This window comes from Heptranchias perlo, chromosome 33, assembly GCF_035084215.1.
Source record: "Heptranchias perlo isolate sHepPer1 chromosome 33, sHepPer1.hap1, whole genome shotgun sequence".
Taxonomy (NCBI): domain Eukaryota; kingdom Metazoa; phylum Chordata; class Chondrichthyes; order Hexanchiformes; family Hexanchidae; genus Heptranchias; species Heptranchias perlo.
In genome coordinates, this window is record NC_090357.1 from 24,283,146 (window position 1) to 24,308,689 (window position 25,544).

At 43.2% G+C, this 25,544-nt stretch overlaps 1 protein-coding gene across 4 annotated transcripts in view; it reads right to left on the minus strand.

The window, feature by feature from the left end:
- Window positions 1-16,399, minus strand: part of ccdc15 (coiled-coil domain containing 15) — a 34,708-nt gene extending 18,309 nt beyond the window's left edge. Inside the window, exons 1-5 of one of the 4 annotated variants that reach the window (XM_067971065.1) lie at window positions 16,090-16,161; window positions 11,710-11,847; window positions 5,311-5,460; window positions 3,201-3,398; window positions 781-897 (exon numbers count right to left, since the gene is read on the minus strand). In XM_067971065.1, the coding sequence (XP_067827166.1) occupies window positions 781-897; window positions 3,201-3,398; window positions 5,311-5,349 (354 nt within the window). In that variant the 5' untranslated portion in view covers window positions 5,350-5,460; window positions 11,710-11,847; window positions 16,090-16,161. Of the gene's footprint in view, window positions 1-780; window positions 898-3,200; window positions 3,399-5,310; window positions 5,461-11,709; window positions 11,848-16,089 lie in introns of all 4 variants that reach the window. The other 3 variants (XM_067971062.1, XM_067971064.1, XM_067971063.1) reach the window with 3 other exon arrangements.
- Between the last annotated feature and the right edge of the window lie 9,145 nt (window positions 16,400-25,544).

The window sequence follows — 25,544 nt, forward strand, 5'->3', positions numbered from 1 at the left end:
CATTCCACCAGCCTGTCTATGTGCTCTTGAAGTATATCACTGTTCACTACATTTCCAAGTTTTGTGTCATCTGCAAATTTTGAAATTATGCCCTTAACCAAGTCCAAGGCATCAATATATATCAAGAAATGCAGTGGTCCTAGTACCGACCCCTGGGGAACACCTCTGTATTCCTTCCTCCAGTACGAAAAACAACCGTTCACCACTACTCTCTGCTTCCTGTCACTTAGCCAATTTTGTATCCATGCTGCCATTGCCCCTTTTATTCCATGGGCTTCAACATTGCTGACAAGCCTATTATGTGGCACTTTATCAAACACCATATACACATCAACCACATTGCATTTCTCAACCCTCTCTGTGTGGCTTGTACTATAGATTTTTCACATACACAAAAATGGATACCTGAGGTCTAAACATTGCTGAGTAAGAATATTGTTCCTGCAACTGTGAAATCTGGGTTTGAGTTCAACTAAGATTGATGGAATTGAAAGTCTGTTGAGGTCTTAAGTGAAATGCGTTTAGGGCAGATTGGCTCCTCGTGGGTACGGGTCACAATACATAATTACCCAATTCATCACTAAATTAGCAGTCCAAGATTGGTAAAACTGATTGCAGTCTTTCTGGACTTTTCTTAAAAGATTAAAAATTTAGAGAAGGATAAAAACTCAGATTGGAAGACAGGGGAAAGAAATCACAACTACCAAGCAGTTCACAAACAAAGATTTCTGCCTGCCCTAACACAGTAGATTTATGAGCTCTCAGGCTTACATAACTTACATCTCTTGTTGGAGATACCCTCCAGATTCCTCCTGGAAGTCTGGAGCTCAAGTTCACTTCTGGTACTGTTTGACGTGAAGCAAGTCTATGCCGAGCTTGTTTTGTAACTTTGCTAAGCTAAAACAATCCAGAATTGTTAGTACTAGTTCCCAAAGAATTATTTTTGCACTGAAGCACACACAAATAAATATAACTCACAAGCAATATTTGAATTTTATGAGTTATCCTCACTTCACAGGATAAGATCCTATTTTACAAATGCCCCGAATGCATCCAGTTTATACAAGAAAATTACCCTTAATTTTAGTTAGAAGTAAACAAACACTCAGACCAATTTTTAACTCCAAAAATAATGGGATAAGATAAAGTGCAACTAGTATATTGGGAAAGCTGTAGGTTTGTGCCTTTAAATCACTGCAGAGCGAGTTTCTGATCAATCAAGGGGATTCATTGAGATGCACATGGCTGTCCATGGAAAAAGAGACAAAAAAGTTAACCAGTCCCTTCAAGTACAATGCTTCGTCACAGATGAACTGGCAAATACCTGGGAGGGAGCAAGTCACCTGTATGTGTTTTCATTTGATGAAGAGAGATAAAAGCTTTAAAAAGGGATAAAATATATTTGTTTTAAAAAATAAGTTTAAACTGTAAAGCAGAGTGGAGTGCAATCTAAATTACTGCACACTCCAAAATGGCAGACAACAAGCATCTTTAATTTCAGTAGAGTAATATAAATTAATCTGTTATTGACATACATTACAACATAGTTCAAACAGTCATGCATTTTCTAGGTTAGACTTGTTTCCTCAAATGTATTTTCAGTTATAGGTCAGGTAAATTCAAACAATTTAACAAGGCACTAGTCAAAGTATCCCTGTTAAATTTAGTTTTCTGTTATTGAAACTATGGAACATTTGGAAATCTAGTGGGATGCCTGCAAGTTACTATAATTTACTGAATACAAAATGAACCAAGCTGTTAATATTAAAAAAAGGCTAATCCTATTCAGATTACATTTTTAGATAAACCACATCAATTATTCAATTCATAAATTAAAATAAAAAATTCTGCATTTGTTATCTTGTTGCAATGAAGTTAGGAGCAGTCCCTGTTGTAAAAAAACAATCCAAACAACTGGACCAAATGTCAAAAGTTGTGTGTAGTGGCCATATTGCCTAGTTCAATTTTTAAAAATGGTTAGTTGATTAAATGTCAATTTGGATTAATAGTTGGAGTGAAGATGACATTTTTCAGACCCAATGTCAGCATCAAGCACTCTCAAGTCACATAGCAAAGGCTAGCGACAGAATAAAGAACCCATGACTACTTCAGTGTAACATTTCCATTTCCCAGAACAACGATCTTGATAGCATCTAACCAGTGTAAAATGGCAAGTAGTTAAGTACAGCTATGTTTTTGTTTGGAACTAGAGTGAGACTGTCTAAAGTCATTCAATTTAGCATCCTTAACAGCCACATGGAATAAAACGCATACATAATATTTTATATTTGGCAGGCACATGTAAGCTAAAACTAGTCAAATGGCTAAGATTCAGTGGGTGAATCACTGAACAAAAAAAAATCACTAATGAGTGTTCCTTTCCCTCAGAGCTGCTGTAACTCCAGGTCTGTCACACAAAGAAAATCTAAACTTCACCATTACTGCTTCACTGCTAAAGGCAAGATTTTATGTTGTTCTTGCTGCAATCATTGTTCCACGAAGATACTACTTGCTACTGTTGTTGCAAGTGGACAAGCAATTAACAACTTAACAGTATGTATTTCATGAATTATTCAGTGGAGCTTGACATTTATATATTAGAGTGGGCTTTAGTGACTGTTTCTACTGAGCACAGAAATCAGATGCAGTGCACAAGATGGGGGAAATCTGTTCAGAGTTGAAACCAATTTAACAATTCAAAGAATTGAATGGGACAAGTTATAGGAGACCCATTTTCTCAAAGAGATCAAAAATAAATTTCCCCTCATACTCACAAAGCATAATTTTTTGTACAACTGCTTTGCGACATTGTGAAATGCAGAACAGTTGTGATGAACTCCCTTAGATACCATTGCACAGATGCATGGAGAAATATGACAGACTATTTCTGTAGAGGGTAGTAGTAGTACACTCAGAGACAGGATTTCTGGAGAGCAGAAAGGCAAATATTGTGCTAGACTTGGAACTTAATTTTTTATGGATTTTATGCTCACAAAAGTAATCAAATTTTAGTGCCGGGTAATGGAAGGACGCATACTCATTGCACTTGTTTGAAATTCTAGTTCCAATCTGGCACATTGACGGTAGGATTTCCATCTTGTCACTAGATGTGTTAGTCTCACACTGTTGCTTTAATCTGAAGATGAAATAGCTTTAAGGAAATACCAACTGCTGTATAAGTATCTCTGGGATATGCTCACCTTTCGGGCTTGATCGCTGAATGCATCTTCATCTTCCTCCTTGTCATTGCCTAGCCCCTGAGCATAGACCCACCTCGAACTTGGGCTAAAAATAGCAAACTCCACATTACTACCACGAAACATGCAAGTGTTTTTCTTTGGAGTGAGCTGTTCAGCTGAAGCACAGGATTGTTTTATTACACGGTCATCTCTTTCAACCTAAACAGAAACATCAATAATAAGGTAAAGTGGTATAAGTGCCATGTGCAACTAAACTGTTAGGCCTCTACAGTGTACTTCTTAAAGTAGGGTGTGAAACAGCTTACAATCTTATATATGCTATTTTCTTTGTCATTTTTATCAAAAGTCAATCTGATCTTCATACAAAGACTCAGTGTAAGCACTCCCACTTCATCTGCAATAAATGGAGCATTGTGGTTATCCTGACTTACACCACATATTTAAGAAATCCCAACCAATGGGACATTTGCAGCAAAGCATCTTGTGACCTGGAATTGGTGTCTAATATCCCGATGTGATGAGATGTAGCATGGTTAACATGTTTTCTCCTCTTGCATTGATGCACGAGAATACTTAAGGTAACAATGAAAATAGTATGACAGAAATTATGCCAAGATACTGGATTTATGTAATGCACCCATCATTTTTCCTCATGTTAATGTTCCGACAGCTCGGCAATACGTAACATGCCAATGAAACAGCTGCTGTAAAAACAAACTTGGATCCGCTGTGTATGATGTAATCTCAAACAAGAAAAATTCTCAGTCAAATTAGTTCTGTGCAGCACTTTGCTCACAAGCTATTTTTATATACATTAGTGTGCGCCTGTATTTTTTTTTAAAAAAAACCTTAAACATTGTTTGTGTTTAAGTTATGTGATGAGCTCAGCATTACTTCCAGGACACTGAACACTGCTGAGCCCATCAATGGAGGGTCTACACGTGTGCTGAAAATAAGCTGTATGACACTGGAGCAGAGTGATCCTTGCTACATGCTACCATGGCCCCTCATTCTCTAGGTGGTGCTTAAAACCCATATATATATCCTGCCTGTAGACTATAAAGATGGGCCACAGTACAAGAACTCATACTTTGGCCACGGTATAACAGGGCTTCGAAAAATATGTATAAACTGCAAAATCAGTATCAAATTTCTTTTTTGCAATAATTTACTTGAACAATGTTTGATCGATGGCACAAAATTTAAGATAATCACAAAAAGAATTAAAGGAAATGTTGGAAAACATTTCTTTACAGACCATGGTCAGAATGTGGAACTCTGCGCCACAAACCGTTGTTGGAGTGGAGTCCACTAATTCTTTTAAAAGGGTATCACTTGCTTGAAAAACACGGAGAAACACTGACACAGACTTGACATTTCTGCATTGTAATATTCTATGCTTCTATGTGTTAAATTATCAAGTAAAAGGTTGATATTACAATTAGACCTACAAAAAAATCTAAGATAGGCAGCCTGTCAGAACAGTAAAGGTTAATGCAGTAGCAATGTTGTCTCTAGATGACACTTGTACAACACTTTACCACATTTACAAAGCATGCTAAAGACATAATTGTGGATCAGCCTTTACAACATTTTAATTCTTTGAATCCAAAAGAAAAGACCATGCATGCATTGTAATATTAAAGAGTATAATGATAAAATAAAGCTAGTGCTTTGTCACAAAAACAATAGATTAACAGTCTGCTCCATACCAATTCAATAGATTAACAGTCTGCTCCATACCAGAGTTCATCCCCGCAGTCACTGGAGAAATATAGTGACGCTGTTCGTACTGTACAGGAGCAACCCCATAAAAGTTGCCAGCTAAAGTAAGCCCTCCTTGTATTAAGAGGGATTAATAATCCCTCTTAAGAACTGCAGGGAAAGACATGCAAGATTGACTAATGAGAGAGAGAATACAAGCTTAGTTAAAAATTGCAAAAAAATTGAATTTAGAAAATCACCTCAAATTTAAGCAGATATCGTTTACAATTCACTAAATATCGAAAGACAGAGCACCATAAGGTAAATCCTTGTGTTTCTAGCTACATAGGGGATATTAATAGGAGGAATGTGTATCTGTTTAATAAGTTCTTTGACAGTTTCTTACTGCTTCACAAGATCGCTGCTGTTGCTGCTTTTTGTGCATTCGGGCATACTCGCTGACACGATGCTTCACCTCATCTTGAAAACGCTTCAAATTCTCCACTTTTGCTCTATGGATTTCCTTCAGTTGCTCATCTACTTCAAGAGCTGAAATCTAAGGATAAAGAGACTACCTTAAACAGAATACTGCATAATTTACTGCTGGAAGACAGTCATTTCTACAGCCATTATTACAAGTACAGAGCCAAGCTCTTTTAATGGCTAGTAATAAGACTAAATATTTAAAAGAAAATGAGAGATTAAGGTCACACAGTGGTGTACTATTGAGTCCTGCTCTCTTCTGCCAAAACTACTCACTGTTCCAGGATCATCCTGGAATGCAAAGATAACCCCAGCTGCTCTTCACTACAAATAGTTGTCTTAATCCCCTCTCCCTTGCCCCCTCCACCCTCACCTCCAACGACGTGCGAGAAGCTCATGGACTTCTTTGTCACTAAGACTGAGGTCATCCGTTCAGCTGCCTCTGCCACTTACCTCCCTTCCCCTAGCCCACCAAGCCAAACTTCCACTAAGGATTCCCCCCTACCCTAACCCTGAACTCGCATGTTTCTCTAGTTTCTCTCCTATATCCCTCATGCCCTCTCCGAGCTCATCTTGACCATGAGACCCACCTCATGCTCCCTCAACCCTATTCTCACCAAACTGTTGACCATCCAACTTCCCTTCCTGGTCCCCATGCTAGCTGATATTGTTAAAGGTTCCCTCTCCTCAGGTACTGTCCCCCTCCTCATCAAATCTGCCGTTATCACCTCCCCTCCTCATACAATCCACTCTTGACCCCTCTGTCCTTGCAAACTACTGTCCCATCTCAAAACCTCCCTTTCCTCTCCAAAGTCCTTGAACGTGTTGTCGCCTCCCAAATCCATGCCCATCTTTCCCACAACTCCATGTTTGAATCACTCCAATCATGTTTCTGCCCCTGCTACAGTACTGAAATGGCCTCATCAAAATCACAAATAACACCCTATGTGAATGTGGTAAACTATCCTTCCTCATCCTTCACGACCTGTCTGCAGCCTTTGACGTGGTTAACCACACCATCCTCCTCCAACGCCTCTCCTCCGTTGTCCAGCTAGGTGGGACTGCCTGGTTCCATTCTTATCTATCCAGTCATAGCCAGAGAATCACCTGCAATGGCTTCTCTCCCCATCCGTTACCTCTGGAGTCCCCCAAGGATCTATCTCTGGCCCCCACCAATTTCTCATCTACATGTTGCCCCTCGGTGACATCATCCGAAAACACATCTGATTCTACATGTATGGTGACAACACCCAGCTCGATCTCACCACCACCACTCTCGATCCCTCCACTGTCTCTTATTTGTCTCGCTGCTTGTCAGACGATGAGCAAAAATTTCCTCCAACTAAATATCGGGAAGACCGAAGCAATCGTCTTTGGTCCCCGCCGGAAACTCCGTTCCTAGCCACCAACTCTATCCCTCTCACTGGCTACTATCAGAGGTTGAACCAGACTGTTCGTAATCTTGGCATCCTATTTGGTCCTGAGATGAGCTTCCGACCACATATCCACTCCATCATCAAGACCGCCTACTTCCACCTCCGTAACATTGCCCGTCTCTGCCCCTGCCTCAGCTCATCTGCTGCTGAAACCCTCATCCATGTCTTTGTTACCTCTAGAAGCGACTATTCCAATGCTCTCCTGGCTGGCCCCTCATCTTCCACCCTCCATAAACTTGAGCTCATCCAAAACTCAACTGCCCGTATCCTAACTCACACCAAGTCCCATTCTCCCATCACCAGTGCTCACATTGGCTCCCAGTCCGGGAACGCCTCAATTTAAAAATTCTCATCCTTGCTTTCAAATCCCTCAATGGCCTCGCCCCTCCCTATTTCTGTAATCTCCTCCAGCCCTATAACCTTCTGAGATCTTTGCACTCTTCCAATTCTTGCCTTTCGCGCATCCCCGATTTAATCGCTCCACCATTGGCAGCTGTGCTTTCAACTGCCTAGGCCCTAAGCTATGGAATTCCCTCTCTAAACGTCTCCACTTCTCTACCTCTCGCCTCTCTGACCAAGCGTTTGACCTGTCCTAATATCTCCCTTCGTGGCTGGCTGTCAAATTTTGTTTGATAACGCTCCTGGGAATCGCCTGGGGGTGTTTTACAACGTTAAAAGCGCTACATAAATGTAAGTTGTTGTGTGTAACAGAGCAAGTAATGTGGGAATTTGCACAAAAATGCTTTTCTTTAAAATGGCTCACAGGAGGGGGATCAGGTCACAGTTCTACTTTTTTGATGAAGAATTCTTGAAATTAGCATCAGGAAAAACAGCAATAAACTGGGAAAGCACTTTTCATGCTGAACTTAATTTTCTAAAGCTCCATGGATACAAAGCCTCAAAGCTCTGAACTTCCAGTATATCACTACCAAACCAGAAAGCAACTGGGAGTTGGGGGGGGGGGGGTGGATTTCCCCAAATAACGCAGGAATAAATCAATGATTTTGATGCTCCATTTTACTCAAGAACTGCAAATACAAATTTATGTCTCTATAAAATTAAATGGTAGATATCTGATGGCTGGAATTCAAAAACTGGTTGAAGTACCCCTTTAGGCTAATTTACATGAAAAAAAGAATATTCCTAGCTGGCACTTATGAAGTACCTGAGTGAGTTTTTGAACAAGGTTCCTCAAGGCCATGCTGAAAACACACCAGTTCTTCACATAGGGTAAAATGGGGATTATTTCTTTAGAATTAATGACTTTTTTCTTAAATTAGTAAATTAAGAGGTCTGTAGCAGCAACTGGCAGGAACAGCATATCAACGGTGAGGAAATGAAATCGTTTGCAATCATTCAATTCCTCACAGCTATTACTGCTCCAGTTCCACACACAACTGAAGCTTTAGAAATATATGGATTTAGGAGGTCTGGGACATTGCAATTCTTATTTTTAAAAATGATCACATTTCTACATAGTCAGTTGTTTTGCCGTTTGAAGGAAGTACATGAAGCATTTTTTCCAAGATACAGTGTAGACTGTATATAAGTGCAAGTTGTTGATTTGGCAAATTTCAAAAAAAATTCCAAGTATGCCAAATTTTACTTTTTAATATTCAACATTGAAGATTATCTCAGATCATTCCTACAAATAAATCACTGTGAAAGACAGTGCTATTTCCCTACTAAGCTTTTCACTTATAGGAATACTGCAACTGAATCACAATAATATTACAATTACTGGAATGAATGATTTAAAACTTTGATCCTCTGGTGGCTCACTGGGTAAATGCATCATCTAATGTGAAACTACCTCCACAGACCATGTATGTCTCAGACCTGATCTGCAATCTGCAATCAGAGATCACCTGAACTCAGCTGTGGCAACAGGACAAATGCTACAATTAGGCCCAGCAGTCCTGGGATAGGTAAGAGATGGGGAAATCATCCAGGGTCCAACAACTCATGTTACCAGTGACCCCTGAAAAACATGGATATGTGGACAATGAGCAAAAAAAGATCTGGCTTGACTGTGATGCCCCTATAGTTGAATAGCCGGCAGACATTGTCTAGGCTTACACGTGAAGGGCCAAGAGAAAAGGCATCTGGATATAGTGTCGATTTGGCAAAGAGCCAAAATGAACACTTTATTTAAATATATCTGAGCATGATAACTGAGGTTGAGTCTCTGAGGGCAGTTTGAGTCAGAATATAATCGTCCAGTACAGGAGGCCATTCGACCCATCATGCATATGCTGACTCTTTGAAAGAGCTATCCAATTAGTCCTACTCCCATACTTTTTCCACTATCAACGTAGCCCTGCAAATTTTTCCTTTTTAAGTATATATCCACTTCCCTTTTGAAAGTTACTATTGAATCATCTTCCACCACCCTTTCAGGCAATGCATTCCAGATCATAACTCCTCACTGAGTAAAATCAATTTTCATCTCTCCCCTGGCTTTTTTTGCCAATTATCTCTAATCTCTATCTTCTGGTTACCGACCATCCTGCCAGTGGAAACAGTTTCTCCCTATCTACTCTATCAAAACCCCTCATAATTTTGAACACCTCTATTAAATCTCCTCTTAACCTTCTCTGCTCTCAGGAGACCAACCCCAGCTTCTCCAGTCTCTCTACATAACTGAATTCCCTCATCCCTGGTACCATTCTGGTAAATCTCTTCTGCACCCTCTCCAAGGCCTTGACATCCTTCCTATTGAATTAGACACAATACTCTAGCCAGTGATTTATAAAGGTTTATCATTACTTCATTGCTTGTGTACTCCATGCCTCTATATATAAAGCTAAGGACCTTGTATGTTTTTTTAAAAAAGGCTTTATCAACTTGTCCTACCACCGTCAAAGATTTGTGTATGCGATATGTATACATACAGGATGGTCGGTAACCAGAAGATAGAGATTAGAGATAATTGGCAAAAAAAGCCAGGGGAGAGATGAGAATTGATTTTACTCAGTGAGGAGTTATGATCTGGAATGCATTGCCTGAAAGGGTGGTGGAAGATGATTCAATAGTAACTTTCAAAAGGGAAGTGGATATATACTTAAAGAAAAATGTGCAGGGCTACGTTGAAACAGTACTTTAAGAGGTACTACTTTAAGTTGAGATCTGTGTTTTTAAATGAACCTAAGCCCTCTTTGGTAAATGCACACCCGAGAGAAGACAGCTGTCGTCAGTAGCTAGAAGTCAGAGCATCCCCTTGGAAACCACTGTACATAGGCTATAGTCTCCTAGAACAGGACTCCCCAGTGGATTGCAAAGATCACTTTAGGCTCCAAGAAATTTGTGGCTGCACTGAAACGCAAAGTAAATTTTCAAAAAGTGCATTTTGAGCAGCACAATCAACTTGTAGTAAGCACTACAAGCAGCTATTCAAATACAGCTTTTAATGGAACGCTGTTTTGACATTCAGAAATGAATATTACAACCTGATTCCTCTGTACTGGAGATCTGTATCCCAGTATATCAGCATTTTCAGGAAAGATGGGGAGAAAACTAGGAGTGGCTGGAGAAGGAAGAAAATCTTAGATAATTATATATAAAATATCAGAGTCAGCCACGTGGTGTGGTAAATATTTCCATCCTGACTTCATCACTCATGAGTTAGCTGATCAGCGCCATTTACAGTCACATGCCCTCTATTTGTCTGATAAAGCTAAAGTGGAGATTTAAGAAATATCTTTTACCTAGCTGACAGTGGGGAGCGGGTCTCAAATCACATTAGTACTTTTATAGCCATTTTTAGGGAAGTACATAGAAAACTAAATGTTGAGAGCAACTATTCTTACAAATACTATTGTTATTCGCCAGAAACTGCCAGGACATTTCGCTGCTCCCATAAGAAAGCCCTTGTTCTCCATGAACCAAAGTGAACCTTATTTGCAAAATATCTGATAATATCGCTTGCAAGACAAACATATACTTAAAATCAGCAAGTTTAGGCGAAAGCGTGACCTTAAATGAACTAACAAATTAAAAATGACAAAAAAATCTATAAATTCTGCAGGGAGAAAGGGGAAGGGGTTCACTGGAATGAATAAAGGAACATGCATTAATAAGTTAGAGGGGTGGGGGAGGGGAAGGGGAGAAACATGGTGTTGGCGAATATTAATCAACAATTTTTGGATTTCTACATTACACAGCCAAATAGTCCAACATGTAAATATCACACCAATGGAGACTGAACTTTAAAATTAAGATTTATAATCAATAAAAGGCTACATTTCTGATCTCATTTCAGCATTACTTATTGAAACTATAGTGCATCATTTAATTTCAATGATGGGCAAAAAAGTGTGTGAATGCTAAGTAATTTTTTAAAAAACTGTCACTACAATATCCTTTTAAAAGTATTTGCTGGACAGATACTAATACACAATGACTAATATTTGGTGCTATGATAGAACCATTATAAAAATAGGTTGCTCTTTTCATATCCTTAACATGAGGTTGCTTGAAGTGTATGAGATTAATGTTCAGTCAATACTTCTGAAAGTTGGACTTTAAAGACATAAAAGCAGAGGCTCAATACTTTTGCAACATGCCATTCCAAAAGGATGCTGATGTCAGAGACAGAGTGATCAAGAGTGAAGTAAAGAGAAACAGCTTGCAGCAGTAACAATTGTGGTAGAGGAAGAAATTTGAATTGCATATGGCCTTTGTAGCTAAAAGTCAACATTCTTGGAAGATCCCAGCTTAGAAAAAAAACATGTAGAAGGCCAAAGCTGAGATAGGAAGATACAAATAGAAGTGATAAGAGTGGCTGTGTTGTAGTGCTTAAAGGGAAGAACACAATGCCTATAGTTAGCTTAGATAGGACAGACCAACTCAAGTCCACAAATTAAAGTACCCCATGATCAGCTCACCAGAGATACACATCTGAGGACTGTTCTAAACTGCACGATTTTCAGATGAATTTCAAGGATGGAAGGTAATTAAATCTGCATCCAATACATGGCCAATCTCATGGTCCTTGCTCGAGAAGAATGGACTCACATGTCAAACTGTTGTGGACAAGATGTTGCACGTTGTTTAGTATTTTCTGGAAAGTCACCTGAAATTTAAGGCTTAACATGAAAAGTCCCTCTCTGATGCAGAAACAAAACTATCCACAAGAGAAGTACCTCATTCAAAAAAAAAACTGGCTCATAAGGATCAAATTATCAAAGTCCTCTTATGTTGAATTCTCAACAACAGTCTGCTCTGACATCACCAGGAAGTCTGGACTACAATAGATGCAATGTCTGTAGTTTGAACTGCTGCAATATGGTTTTCATCAGTTTGTGTTTTTCTTTTAAAAAGCATATACTTTTAGCACAGTAACTAAATATGACTCTATCATGTCACCTGTCATGTGAATCATTTTACTCAGTGGAAATCACTCAGTTTGATTTTAAAATGTGACACGCTACTCTAAAAATAACAGCTTAAATGTATTTGTGATGTGTGTCACTCTCAACCATTCGCAACATCACTACTGATCCTAGTGTGAACAATTTTACAACACCAAGTTATAGTCCAACAATTTTATTTTTAATCCCACAAGCTTTCGGAGGCTTCCCCCTTCCTCAGGTGGTGTGGAAATGACATTTTCGAATCCTTTGCATTCTCTAAGCGAAGTTCTCTAAGCAACTTGTAAAACAGCCCCAAAAAAACTCAGCTTATAAATGTACATCTCATTTTTTTTAAAAAACTGCAGATATTTAAATAGATTTGCACTTTTTAAAAAAAAGTCACAAATCTTCACTCTTAACATTTTCTTAATATTGACATGAAGATATTAGCCCTGTCATTTTATCAGGATACTGAAGCTCCAGTTCATAGCTTTTTAAAGTGGGGTAGCTAGGGGAATTCAAGGGGCACTGAGAGATCACCAGATTCCCATTCATCTGTGATAATGTTGCAGCAATTTTTTTTGTATTCATTCTTGGGATTATAGGCTTCACTTGCAAGGCCAGTATTTATTGCCCATCCCTAGTTGCCCTTGAGAAGGTGGTGGCAGGCCTTCCTCTTGAACCATTTCAATGGAAAGATGAGCTAGAACGGCCCACTTCTTTTTTTAAATATTTCTGTCTTTGAGTGTAGTGAAACCTATAAAATTACGAACACCTAAAAGGAACTGGCATCAGCTGTCTTTTTTTTTGCAGGTATCCTTATTTTCAAAATGGTCATTGCATGTACTGACAGTGGCTGCTGGGGTGAGTCAAACCCCGATACCAGCACGAACAAAAAGTAATCAAGTAACAATCCATCAGTCGTCACAATCTTCAGACTCATATACAGTATGTACTTTGAGAATTCAAGCTCACAGCTTTGAGCCGAGTCCCATATTTTAAGGTATAAAATGGCTTGGTACATTGAAGGATGTCCATACTTTGGAACTTGTGAGTGTCTGTGGTTTCTTGTATCTTTTAAAATGCAAGTTATTTGGAACTGTCAATAAGGGGTCAATTTTCCGATGGCCGAGCAGGTGCGTTCGTGGCGGGGGGGCTCCTAAAATTGGGGATTCCCAGAGCGGGTTCTCAGCCTGGCTCCAACCCGCCCACTTCCAGGTTCCCCAATAATGTGAATCGGTGCGCGCGCAGCCCCCGCATGCGGGACTCCCACCGGCAAGATCGCACTTAAAATAATTATCTGGGTACTTGAGGTCGTTTACAGACCTCATTAGTTGGAGATTTTAGGAGGATTCAGATTTTGGACTACCCAGAGTGTGTTTCCCATGCTGGGGGAAACACTCCCTGTTTAAACAGACGTGTTGCAGCCTGCAGTCAGTGGCAGTTGCAAAGGTCCATTTAACAGGTGCGGGGTAAACCCTCATTCATTGCAGCAGGGCACTCTGTCACCTCAAACAAATTTTCGCCTGCCACACTGTTGTCTCCACACTCCAAATTATTAAATCATACCCTAAACTCTGCTGTCCAAACACATTTACCTACTTTGTGGACCCCCTCACACTCACATCGTCAGGATGGGGGGGGTCCATTGCTGCATTCATCACTCCATTGGAGGACGAGCAACATCATCAGCTTCGCCAGGCATGCCGTCCAGCTCCGCCACGTGGAACTACACAACACAGTGCTGCGCAACAGGCACCTACACAAAGTAGTCGTGCAACTACACATACACCCACTGTAGGGTGACCCAATGGGTGGCATCAAGGGCGTTCATGGCGAACCTCACTAAAAAGGCATTATTGCACAAGCCAGTCAAGAATGGCCAAGACGTAGCAATAGTGGTGACAATATAATATGTAATGTGAGTTGATCAGAAATCAAATATAAATAAAAACCATGACAAACCCCTCAATTTTATTGCTGGTAAGTGGTTTCAATTTACTTGCGATCGCGTGGGGAACCCACCGATTTTACTGGGCGGGTTACCCACGTGACCAGTCGACTCCCCGTTGGCAACCCGCTTCCCTCCTAATATCGGGCCCCAAGTGTCTGTTTTTTGGGAGTGTCCATTCACACAGGTTTCACTTTATATATTAATATTAAATAACATTCTGAAATAATAGCACTGTTGTCCATTGGGTCATTAACATAGTCTTTTGGAAGTTGGGACAGGGAAATATCCTCAGGAGGACATCAGTTTGAAGACAACTAAGCCAGAAGTCCCAATGGAACTTTTCTCTTTGGTAAATAAAGTTGACAGTTTTGTAGATGAATGTGCTGTTAGCAGGAAGCAAATCACAGATAATTTCATGAAATGACTGAAATTTGCATCACATAGCTTGTACAGTGCTGTAATATAGCAAGTCATTTCAATAACTAGCACCTTTAACATAGGAAAATGTCCCAAGGCACTTCAAAGGCATAATCAAAAAAAAATGGATGCTGAGGCAAAGATGATATTAGGAGGGGTGACCGATAGAGGTGGGTTTTAAGGCGGGTCTTAAAGGAGAGTGGTGGAGAGGAAATTAGATTTAGGGTGGAAATTCCAGCAAATGGGGCTGAAGTCATGCTCCAATGGTGGGAGGTTGCACAAGAGGTTTCACTGAAACTCCCCACGCTGCTGGCTGACTTGAATTTTTTCCACATAAAAAAGGCTTCAAATTAAGTACAGCAGACTCCATTAACATTTCACAGGATCACAACAGATGAGGAAGGCCATTCAGTCCATCTTAATTCCTCCATTCAGAATGACTGAAATATCCCCCCACCCCCCAATTTAGTATTTAATTGCAAGGTTTTAGTCACTACTATTATCTGGGAGCCCATTCCATGTGTTAAGCACTCTGTGTGAAGTGTTTCCTGATAACAGTCCTAAATTTACCATTCATAGTTTAAATCAACATTCCCATGTCCTGCTGTCACCAGTCCCATAACAATCTTGTTCAACTCTACAAGACCATCTCTCCTTTCCAGGCTAAAAAGCCCAAATTTCCCCATAATTCAGAGCCCTGACACTGGGCACCAATCTATTGACTCAAAACTGCCTCCAAGGCCTAAACATCCTGCAAAAAATTAGATGGAAAAACAGATTGGTTATTGACCACACGGTTGATCTGCATCATCGATAACGTCACAATGACCATTGACGCTGCAGCCGGCCCTGCATCACGCGATTGACACTGTGCAAGTTAGCGGATAGGGTTAAAAGTAAAGGAAAGGACATGCATTTATATAGCGCCTTTCACAACCTCAGGCTCAGTGGGTAGCACTGGAGTGTTGTAACGTGGGGAAACGCAGCAGCACAGCAAAGTCCCACAAACAGCAATGAAATAATGACTTTTTTTTAAAAAAAGTTATTCGACTGAGGGATAAATATTGGCCAGGACACCCTGCTCTTCTTTAGAATAGTGGCCGTGAGATCTTTTACATCCACCCGAGACGGCAGGCAAGGCCTCAGTTTAACGTCCCATGCGAAAGACGGTTCTTCAGACAGCGCAGCACTCCCTCAGTACTGCACTGGAGTGTTAGCCTGGATTATGTGCTCAAGTCTCTGGAGTGGGACTTGAACCCACGACTTTCTGACTCAGGAGGCGAGAGTGCTGCCCACTGTGAGCCTCTGCTGGCACCTTAGAGTTAGGGGCGAGGGTTGAAAGTTTAGGGTTGGTGTTGGGGGCTAGAGGTCACTGTTTGTAGTAATGATAAGGTCACCAGACGTTTCCATGGAAATATCCGGAATGAAGCCACCTGCTCGCTCCTGGGTTGCTGTATGTTCCCTGCAGGTACCGGGCTCGCCACAGCCAGCGATTGTGATGGTTGGGCTCCCACTAACGCCCTCTGCTTTGCGGTACTTACAAACGCCGGGTCCTGCTCCTCCTGCCAGTCCCTGGCGCACTCCACCCAGGCTCCCACCGGCGCCACGGCCTGGTTCCTCTCGGCCAGCACCCTGCCAACACGGGAGCGCTTGTGGTCACCGCCCGGCCCTCTCGCGGGCCGACTGCACTGCGCTTTAAGGGGCATCTGTCTGAACTAGGAGGGAGGGAGGGTGACACAGACCCTCCGGAGCCCCTCACTCCCTCACTCCCCTCCCCGGGCTCGCGATCCGGGCCCGCTCTCCGCTCGCGCCGCCGCGGCCAAACAATTCAGACCAACCGCCACTCGCTCACGCGCTATCGCGAGATTTCTCCACCTCCCCCCAAACCCCGGGCATAATCGCACCAACCCTCGCGATACCCGCTCAAATCAACGCAAGGCGCTCATCTAACCAATAGAAGGGCAGGATTCCGATCATTGAGACGGCCATCTTGGTAAAGGAGAGCCCGCTGAGCGATAAATTAGAAATGTCAGGGTGTGGGTCAACTATAGGAATAATCTTCAGCCCCCACCTCCCCCTCAATATCACCATTTTGATGCTGACTCCTTCCTGACATGATCCCACGGGTGCAGGTTGGCCTCCAGTACCTTGCCCAAGTGGCTGTTCATCGTGTGTGAGCCTAGGCGGTTAGTGCCAGCGGGTTATTGGCTGGGCAGGAGGTAGGGTTCCTGACCTGCGGCTCGGTGCCGTCACCCGCAGAGAGTCGCAACCTCATGGACTGCAGTTGGGAGGAGGCTGGGGAGTCGGGAATCGGGGATGTTGGCATTTGAGAAGTCTCGGCAATGGAGTGGGGGCTCTGGAATGGGAGGGGTTCCTTAGCTTTCCCTCTTCCTCTGCTCATGGGTAGCCTCCTGGTTCTTGGAACTTGTCACATAACAGCTGTTGGCGCGAAACTACGAGAAAAAATACTCAACTACAGGGGACCCAATCTTTATACGGTAAACGTAATAACAAATTTTAGGAGTCACGTGATCCAGCATCACATGGTTAGATGTCTTGTGATCAGGCATCACATGGTCAGATGGCGTGGTTGGACTGTCATGTGATCAAACCTCCAGGAATGCTTCCAACTAGAGTTGACAATCCTATCTGGAGGGCGCATCCCATCCCAATCCAGTCCTCACGCAACACCCACCTACTTCCACTTCCCAGCCTGTAGAGTGGATGTCTTAGATCCACTAGCTCTCAGGTCATTTTGAAGTCATGCTCCTTCCTTTAGTGGAGTCACTCCAGATTTTTCCTAATTGGCATCGCTGGAGCAACCAAACGGGAAGGGAGATCCCATATGAGGGACTACATGGCAGCAATAAAATTGAGGGGTATTTTTTAATTGAATTTTCTGGCCAACCATTATAACTTTTATAAAATGGGGGAGTACTTGAAACAAAAGTACTCCCCGAACTTTTTTCACCTTTAATAACTAAATAGGGTAAATAGGGTTGTCAACCCACCCAGATTATCTGTTGTCTCCCGAAATGGAAGATGAATCTCCTGGGCAATGTTGCGAGCCACCCAGCAGAAAAGTCATAGGAAGTAGACTACGCACTCTACTATTATTTGCAGTTTGCACCTATGGACTTTCTTTTCCAAACTGCTTTGGCCCTCCTTTTGGTATCCCTGCATATTTCAGTAGGTTCTGCTGTGTTTTTCTTCATTTGAAATGAATGAGTGGGTCACTGTTACTCTCAGCGGTGGAGAGCTCATCGTGTTTGACCCAAGTACAAGTGCTATTGCACTTCGCCCTCTCTTGTCCACTGATCTAACACCGGGACCCGGAATTTCATGAGGGGCACAACCCAGAAGTTGTACTCAAAATTATGCAAAATCCCACACCCATTCTGCTGATGTCAAGTTATGCTCAAATTTCCTGCAAACCTCATTAGCTTACTCCCGAACGTAAAATAGGCATAAAACAGCGTAAATGGCCAGCGTGGTTTGAACGTAATTGGAACATAACCAATGGGGCCACAAGGTGCTGGGTGGAGAACTATAAAATTGTGGGGGGGGTGGAATTTTCTTCAGCATGAGGCTAGGGAGTGCAAGGTAAGTAGCACACAGCTCTCTGTCATAAAAATTTTTAATATTCATACAAATTGCTCCATAGAGAGTATCTATTTTTCTCAAATCGTTCCCTTCTCACATGACTGATCCACAGGAGAAGACTGCCAGGATCTTCACGGAGGGCAACCTGCAGGTCATCCTGGTTGAGATAAAGGGAAGGCAGGACTGGCCCTTCAGCTACCCCACATCCCAGCCCTCGTGCAGTTAGGAGGTGGGTGTGGCACTGAGTACCACATCCATAGTCTCCAGGATGGCAGAGCAGTGTTGCAAGCCATTTAATGATATGGTCTCTCCCTTTCTTCTTCAGCCACTATGGGCACCACATTCCAGTCACTGAGGCGGAACTAGTTGATCAGTGACCTTGCAACGAAAACCCCTTGGAAAGATGCAGACCAGTAGCCCCTTCTGTCGTTCCACACATTCAAACGCCTGCAAGCCTAATTTTTCTATCTTTGTGACTTTGCAGGGCAAGATGGAGAGGGCAAAAACCGGGCGGGGTTCCCAAACCTCTGCTGCCTGACCCCCCCCCCGCCACGAGGAGATGGCAGTGGAGCTCCTGGGCTGCCACATCACTGTCCAGAACCAGGTGAGTACCTGTCCGCTTGTTATCTTTCAATCCTCCAGGAAAGGGGCCTAGCCTTCCACTGTCCATCTGCTCCCACCTACCCCCACCATGTAGCATCTCATCACTGGCATTAATGATCTTCCATCTGTCTTAAGTTCAACAGTGGGGCTGCTCTCTGATGATTCCACACTGTTCAGCTCCATTCACAACTTCTCTTGTATTGAAGCAGCCCATGCAAACCTACAACAGCACCTGGTTAACATCCAGACGGACTGACAAGTGGCAGGTAATATTTGTGTCGCATAGGTGCCAGGTAATGCCAATCTCAAACAAGAAAAAGCCCAGTCACCTGCTCTTAACCTTCAATGACACCACCTTCAGCATCAAAATCCTGGGGGTCACCATTGACCAGGAGCTGAGCTGGACTAGTCATATTGAAACCATGGCTACAAGAGCAGGACAGAGGCTGGATGTATTATGCAATGAGTGGCTCACCCTTGACCCCTCAAAGCCTCACCACTATCTACAAGGCTCAGGTCAGGAATGTGATAGAGTATTCACCATTCACCTAGATGGGTGCAGCTGCAACAACACTCAAGTAGCTCAACATCATCCTGGACAGACTTCTCTTTATTGATACCCCTGCCACTGGACTTAACATCTACCCCCTCCACCACTGTGGCAGCAGTTTGTATGATCTACAGCATGCACTGAAGCAACTCAACAAGGTTACTTCAACAGTATCTCGCTCCCCTGCAACCAAGAAAAACAAGAGCAGCAATGTTGTGGGAACACCATCACCTCCAAGTCACTGTCCTGACTTGAATATACATTGCCGTTCCTTCATTGTTCCTGGGTCGGAATCCTAAAATTCCTTACCTAACACCATTGTGGGTACGCCATCACCATAGAGACTGCAGTGGTTCAAAGTGAAGGCCTGCTAGCAAGTCCTCAGGGCAACTAAGGATGGGCAATAAATGCGGCCTTGCCAGCGCCACCCACATCCAAAGAACAAATATAGTTTAAAGCAGAGGGCAAGTAGAATGACACAGGCATGCACTTGAACTGCTGGAGAGAGGCTTATCAATGACTAAACTGTTAAATAAGCGTACAACTGATTCAGCCCATAATTCTGTGTGGAATAACATTGTTAAATCTAATCTTATACCTAATCTTAAAAAAGACAACAAATAATGGATTTTTAAGGGCATTTTAATTGCTGGAAAACCACCGTAAGTAAACCAAAAAGTTTGGGCAGAAAAACTGAGACCATGGGCATGATTTTAACTTGGAAAAATGGGTGGGTTGGGGGCGGGGGGAGGGGCAGTAAAAAGTTTTAAAAATCTAAAACCCGTCTCCAACCTGCCCATTTCTGGTTTTAATGGAGGCGGGATGAGGGGCGGGTGACCAACTAAAAGCTTTCAAGGATGCTGCGGGCCTCCATTTTAACAGCTTTTTTGTTTTTAATCCTTGGCGGCTGGGATTCCTGGGCCTTCTGCTTCACGCCATGTGAGAGGAGGCGAGAAGGCCCGAAACAACAGGTAAGTGCCTTTATAACAAAGCTTGTGGGACGGAGGAGCAGGAGTGCTTACCCCAAGCCCAACAAGCCTACTTGCAGCGACCCACCCCCCCACAATCTCCGCCCCCCCAAAGATCTCCGTCCCCCCCCAAAACCTCTGACCCCTCTCCCACGACCTCTGATCCTCCTACGATCTCTGACCCCCCTCACGATCTCTGACAACCCCCTCACGATCTCCGACCCCCCCACACACTCTTCAGCCCCACCCACGATCTCCGACCCCCCCCCCCACGATCTCTGACCCCATGATCACCAACCCTCATGTTCTCCAACCCCTCACGATCTCCGACCCTCCCCTCATGATCTCCGACCCTCCTCTCACGATCTTCGACCCTCTCCTCACGATCTCCGACTCCCCCCGCCCACGATCTCCGCCCCACCCACGATCTCCGACTCCCGTGATGACCACTGACCTCGACCCCCCAGTGACTGAGTCCCCGATGACTGAGCCCCTCCCCCGATGACTGAGCCCCTCCCCTGATGACTGAGCCCCCCAATGGCTGACCTCCATGACCCCTGATCCCCCCCATGAACCCTGATGACTGACCCCCGTCCCCCGTGACTGTGCTCCCCGATGACTGACCCCCCCGTTGACCCCCGAAACCCCCCCCCACCAATCTAACACGTACTTGCACACGTCCTCTTCCTTCCTCTTCTCCCGTCCAACTGTGGCCAGCCTGTCAATCAGGCTACTCTGTCGGGCAGGAAACCATCAAAATTGTAAGGATAGCCGGGAAACCCGTACCTTCTGGTTTCCCGTCAGGGATTCCAGCCCCCGCCCCTTTCCCGGCTCCCGGATAAAATCATGCCCCATTATCCAGCCTTAAAGCTCTTACTATGTTTTTGCATGTGGAATTGATGGACAGTTCACACTGCGAAACAATAAAATGTCCAGTTCTCACTGCTTATGACTTGACTGCAACGTTCCTGGGAAGACTATTTTAGTTGGAAAATAATCCTCCCCCGAGTATTATTTTCCTTTAAAAGAAAGACTTCTGTTATTTCAAAGTTAAGAACAGTTTAATTTACTCCTCTATACTGTTGTGCGAGTTCGCCAAGGCAAGTGTGAACCTTTTCAGTTTTATTTTTAAAATAGAATGTCAGTTTGTAAATAAACTTGAACTTGGTCTAACAGCCAATATCTTCAAGCCGATTACTCGAGCCGGGAGCTCTCAAAAAACAATTCATGTTTGGAGAAGGAATTGACAGCAAATGAAAACCCCTACTAGAAATTTTTCAGTCATTATGTCAAGATTTTTTCCTCTCAAGCAGGTAACTTTAGTGCTAATATAAAACGAAAATATGCTAGAGATATCTCGATAACTGAAAAAAAAGGTAAAATCTTGCGGTTGAGCTTAAAACATTAGCTTGTCCTTTCTCTGCACAGCTGCTGACAGACTGTTATGGGTTTGCAGCATTTTTGGGTTATATTTTAGATTACCAGCATTCAGTTCTGCTTTTCATCTGAACTGCACTGCTGCTGAAAGGTTTGTACTCCAGCTGTCCTTGGTATAACACTGCCCTCCACAGTACAACCTGCTGTTAAAAATGCTGTTATGGTATGAGACGACAATGAAAGAGAAGCCTGTTAATTGGCCTCTCTGCAAACAGGGGCACATAGAAGGAGTATTATGGCTTTAATTTAGTAGAACAGTACCTGTCCTGTTTCCTTTACATCACAGAAGCCCTCCTTGGAGGTCAGATGAATATCACCGTGGACATTCATGAACAGAATGGAAAATAGTTCTGCTGGGTGACCTTTCACAAAGAGACAAACTTACAGAGCTGTAGATTTTATTTTTCAGTACTTTTTTTCCAGCCCTTACAAAGCATTAAAGAATAATTCTTAGGCATTGAGCCAATGAGATCAAGACAGTTTCTGGTTCAGTCACTGGTTTATGCTGAGGTGGCTGATAACTAGGTAGTGGTAAATATGCTACAATTGGACTGTGTATTCCTAGGGTGTGGGAAATTAATTAGTTCCTTATTGTTATATAGTAATCCCTATTCGTGTATGTCAGTGGTGGGTGAGGAAAGGATTAGGGTGAGAGATGATGGTCCTTATGGTCCAGTATCCCATCAACACTTCAGGGGTAATTTTAAGCCCCAAGAACGGGTGGGTTGGCGACAGGTGGGCAGTAAAAATAGTAGAATTTTGGAGCGGGACTGCATCCTGGCTCCAACACGCCTACTTCCAGGTTTAACCCAGGCGCAATAGGATGCATGCGTGCAACAGAAACCCGGAAGCCCTATCCCTATTTAAAGCCGGTGGGACAATACTTAAAGGGACAATGTACCTCATTGTGATAGTTGAGGCACTTATTTTTTTGAATAATACAAATGTAAAACAAACTTAATTTAACCTGTTTGGGTTTCCCATCACTTTCGATTCACGTCAGGCAAAAACAGGTGGGAAGGGCTGGATCCATGAGGTGAGTGCCTTTATTGCAATGCTTGAAGGACAGGAAGAACAGGATTGCTTCAGCCAGGCCCAACAAGCTCCCATGACGTGATAGGACCCCCGCGATCGTCCGAACCCACCCCTCCCCCCACCCACCGGTGGTTGAACCCCGATCTTCTTCAAGGCCCACCCAACGTCATCCACCTCCCTCCACCCCTCTGATTTCTTCCACTGCCCACGATCTCTACCTCCCTCCCTTCCCCCTCTCCTTTCCCTTCCGACAGGCAGCCAGCCTGTCAATCTGGACGCCTGGCATGTGGAAAACCTGGAAGCACAAATACTTACCTTCAATTGAATTGCGATCGCAGATTGCGATGCACTCATTTATTTAAATTCTCCTCTCATTTCCTGAAGACAATAGAGTAGATTTTGCAATTAGTTGGGCAGTGTGTTATTAGCACCTGATCTGGTAAGGTCAGCTTTGTTTACTCATATTGGGCATCACATAGGAAGCTTGGCGGTGGGGAGGAACGAAAATCACACGTAAAGGGCACCTCTTCAAAGTGGCTGCATGAAGGGACAAAAGTTGGTAACCTTCACAAAAGCCTTTGCAAAGGTTGTTTGGGGAACAAAGATGGCTGTCAGAACCCAGTGGCTGGGATGATAAATGCAGAAGCAGTAAACTGAGTCCATGGACAAGCCGCATTTAACCTTCCTGTTTAATGGCTGATGAAGCGGAGGTGCTGCTGAATGAGGTGGTATGGAGGAGGGCGCTCTCGCCAAGGGACAGGGGTGCAGCATACATGGAAGGAGACAGAGGAAGAGAACATGAGAATTCAGCTGACCACTACTGCCATTTGCAGCGCCTGTCCTATGTTGCACGGTAGCAGATGGCATAGCTTTGCACCTGACTCTCTGCTGACCCCGAGCCTGGGGAGCCAGTTCCACAGAGTCATTGCTAGGTAGGCACATCTCTAACTTTAAATGCAGGTGAGAAGATAGTGTAGTGGCAGATGGGTTTTTCAGGCATTTCATCTCTACTGCAACCTGGCATCCCTCTGCTACTTCTCCTCTTCTTTCAACAACATAAGTAAAGGGGCATTTGACTCACTCTTCCCAGTATTGTGCATATACCCAAAAAATGGTAGCAGCAGAACATCTCGCATAAAACGTCTGACCGACAATGTGGAAACAGGAAAAAACAAAAGATTCAAAAATATCTTACAATACTCTAAAAATCTTATTGTAAATCTACTTCCATACAGCACAATTCCTAGCAGCCCTGGACACCAATTTTATATGAGCGGGTTGGTAACTGAGTGCTATACCAGTATAAATATCAGGAAATTAGATGGATGTCTAGATCATGTAATTGGGACCTAATTTTACATAGCAAGCTGCAAATTGGCAGCTGCTTCTGGCACCAGTGCAAAACTCAATTGCAAAATTGGATATGGTACTAAATGGGCAGAAATCCAGTATAATCTGAAAATCATTTATCAGGCATAACTGGTCAGGAAATCTCCCCTACTGATTCATTATGGGGTAAGGAGCCAAATTTGATCAAGTAATATTGTCCCCCAAGTGGCCATTCTTCATGTGTTAGCCTAGTCAGTGAGTATCTACAACGGGGGACATCCCAGTTGAATGCAATTCTGTCCTCACCTTACGTTCACACAGGCATAGTTTCCAGCAGAGTTCACTGAATAGCAAACAAGAAAGGGAAGACTGGTCAATTTTTCCATTCCCTAGCCCAAGGGCAGTGATGCCAACTGTAGTTGCCATTGTCTATCTGAGATCAGCTAATTCAGCACAGACCAGGAACCTGGTCATTGCGGCTCAGTTCGGCACTGGACAGTGCATTTAAAAACTGAAGCATGAGGCCAGGGAGTTGAATATTAATTGACCGGTTAATCAGAGATAAGACTATTGCAACTCCTCATGCCTCAGAGGAAGGGACCGAGTGTAATGTATCCCAGTTTGCTGATGATACAAAGCTAAGTGGGAAAGTAAGCTCTGAGGAGGACACAAAGAGTCTGCAAACGGATATAGACAGGTTAAGTGAGTGGGCAAGAAGGTGGCAGATGGAGTATAATGTGGGGAAATGTGGTTGGAAGAATAGAAAAACAGAATATTTTTTAAATGGTGAAAAACTATCAAATGTTGCTCAGAGAGATTTGGATGTCCTCGTACAAGAAACACAAGCGGTTAGCATGCAGGTACAGCAAGCAATTAGGAAGGCAAATGGCATGTTGGCTTTTACTGCAAGGGGGTTGGAGTACAAGAGTAAGGAAGTCTTGCTACAATTGTACAGGGCTTTGGTGAAACCTCACCTGGAATACTGTGTGCAGTTTTTGTTTCCTTAACTAGGGAAGGATATACTTGCCTTAGAGGCGGTGCAATGAAGGTTCACTAGTTTGATTCCTGGGATGAGAGGGTCGTCCTATGAGGAGAGTTTTAGTAGAATGGGCCTATACTCTCTGGAGTTTAGAAGAATGAGAGGTGATCTCATTGAAACATACAGATTCTGAGGGGGCTTGACAGGATAGATGAGGGGTTGTTTCCAATGGCTGGAGAGTCTAGAACTAGGGGACATAGTCTCAGGATAAGGGGTCGGCCATTTAGAACTGAGATGAGGAGGAATTTTTTCACACAGAGGGTTGTGAATCTTTGGAATTCTCTACTCCACAGGGCTGTGGATGCTGAGTTGTTGAATATGTTCATGACTGAGAATAGATAGATTTTTGGATTCTGGGGATCGGGCAGGAAAGTGGAGTTGAGGTCGAAGATCAACCATGATCTTATTGAATGGCGGAGCAGGCTCAAGGGG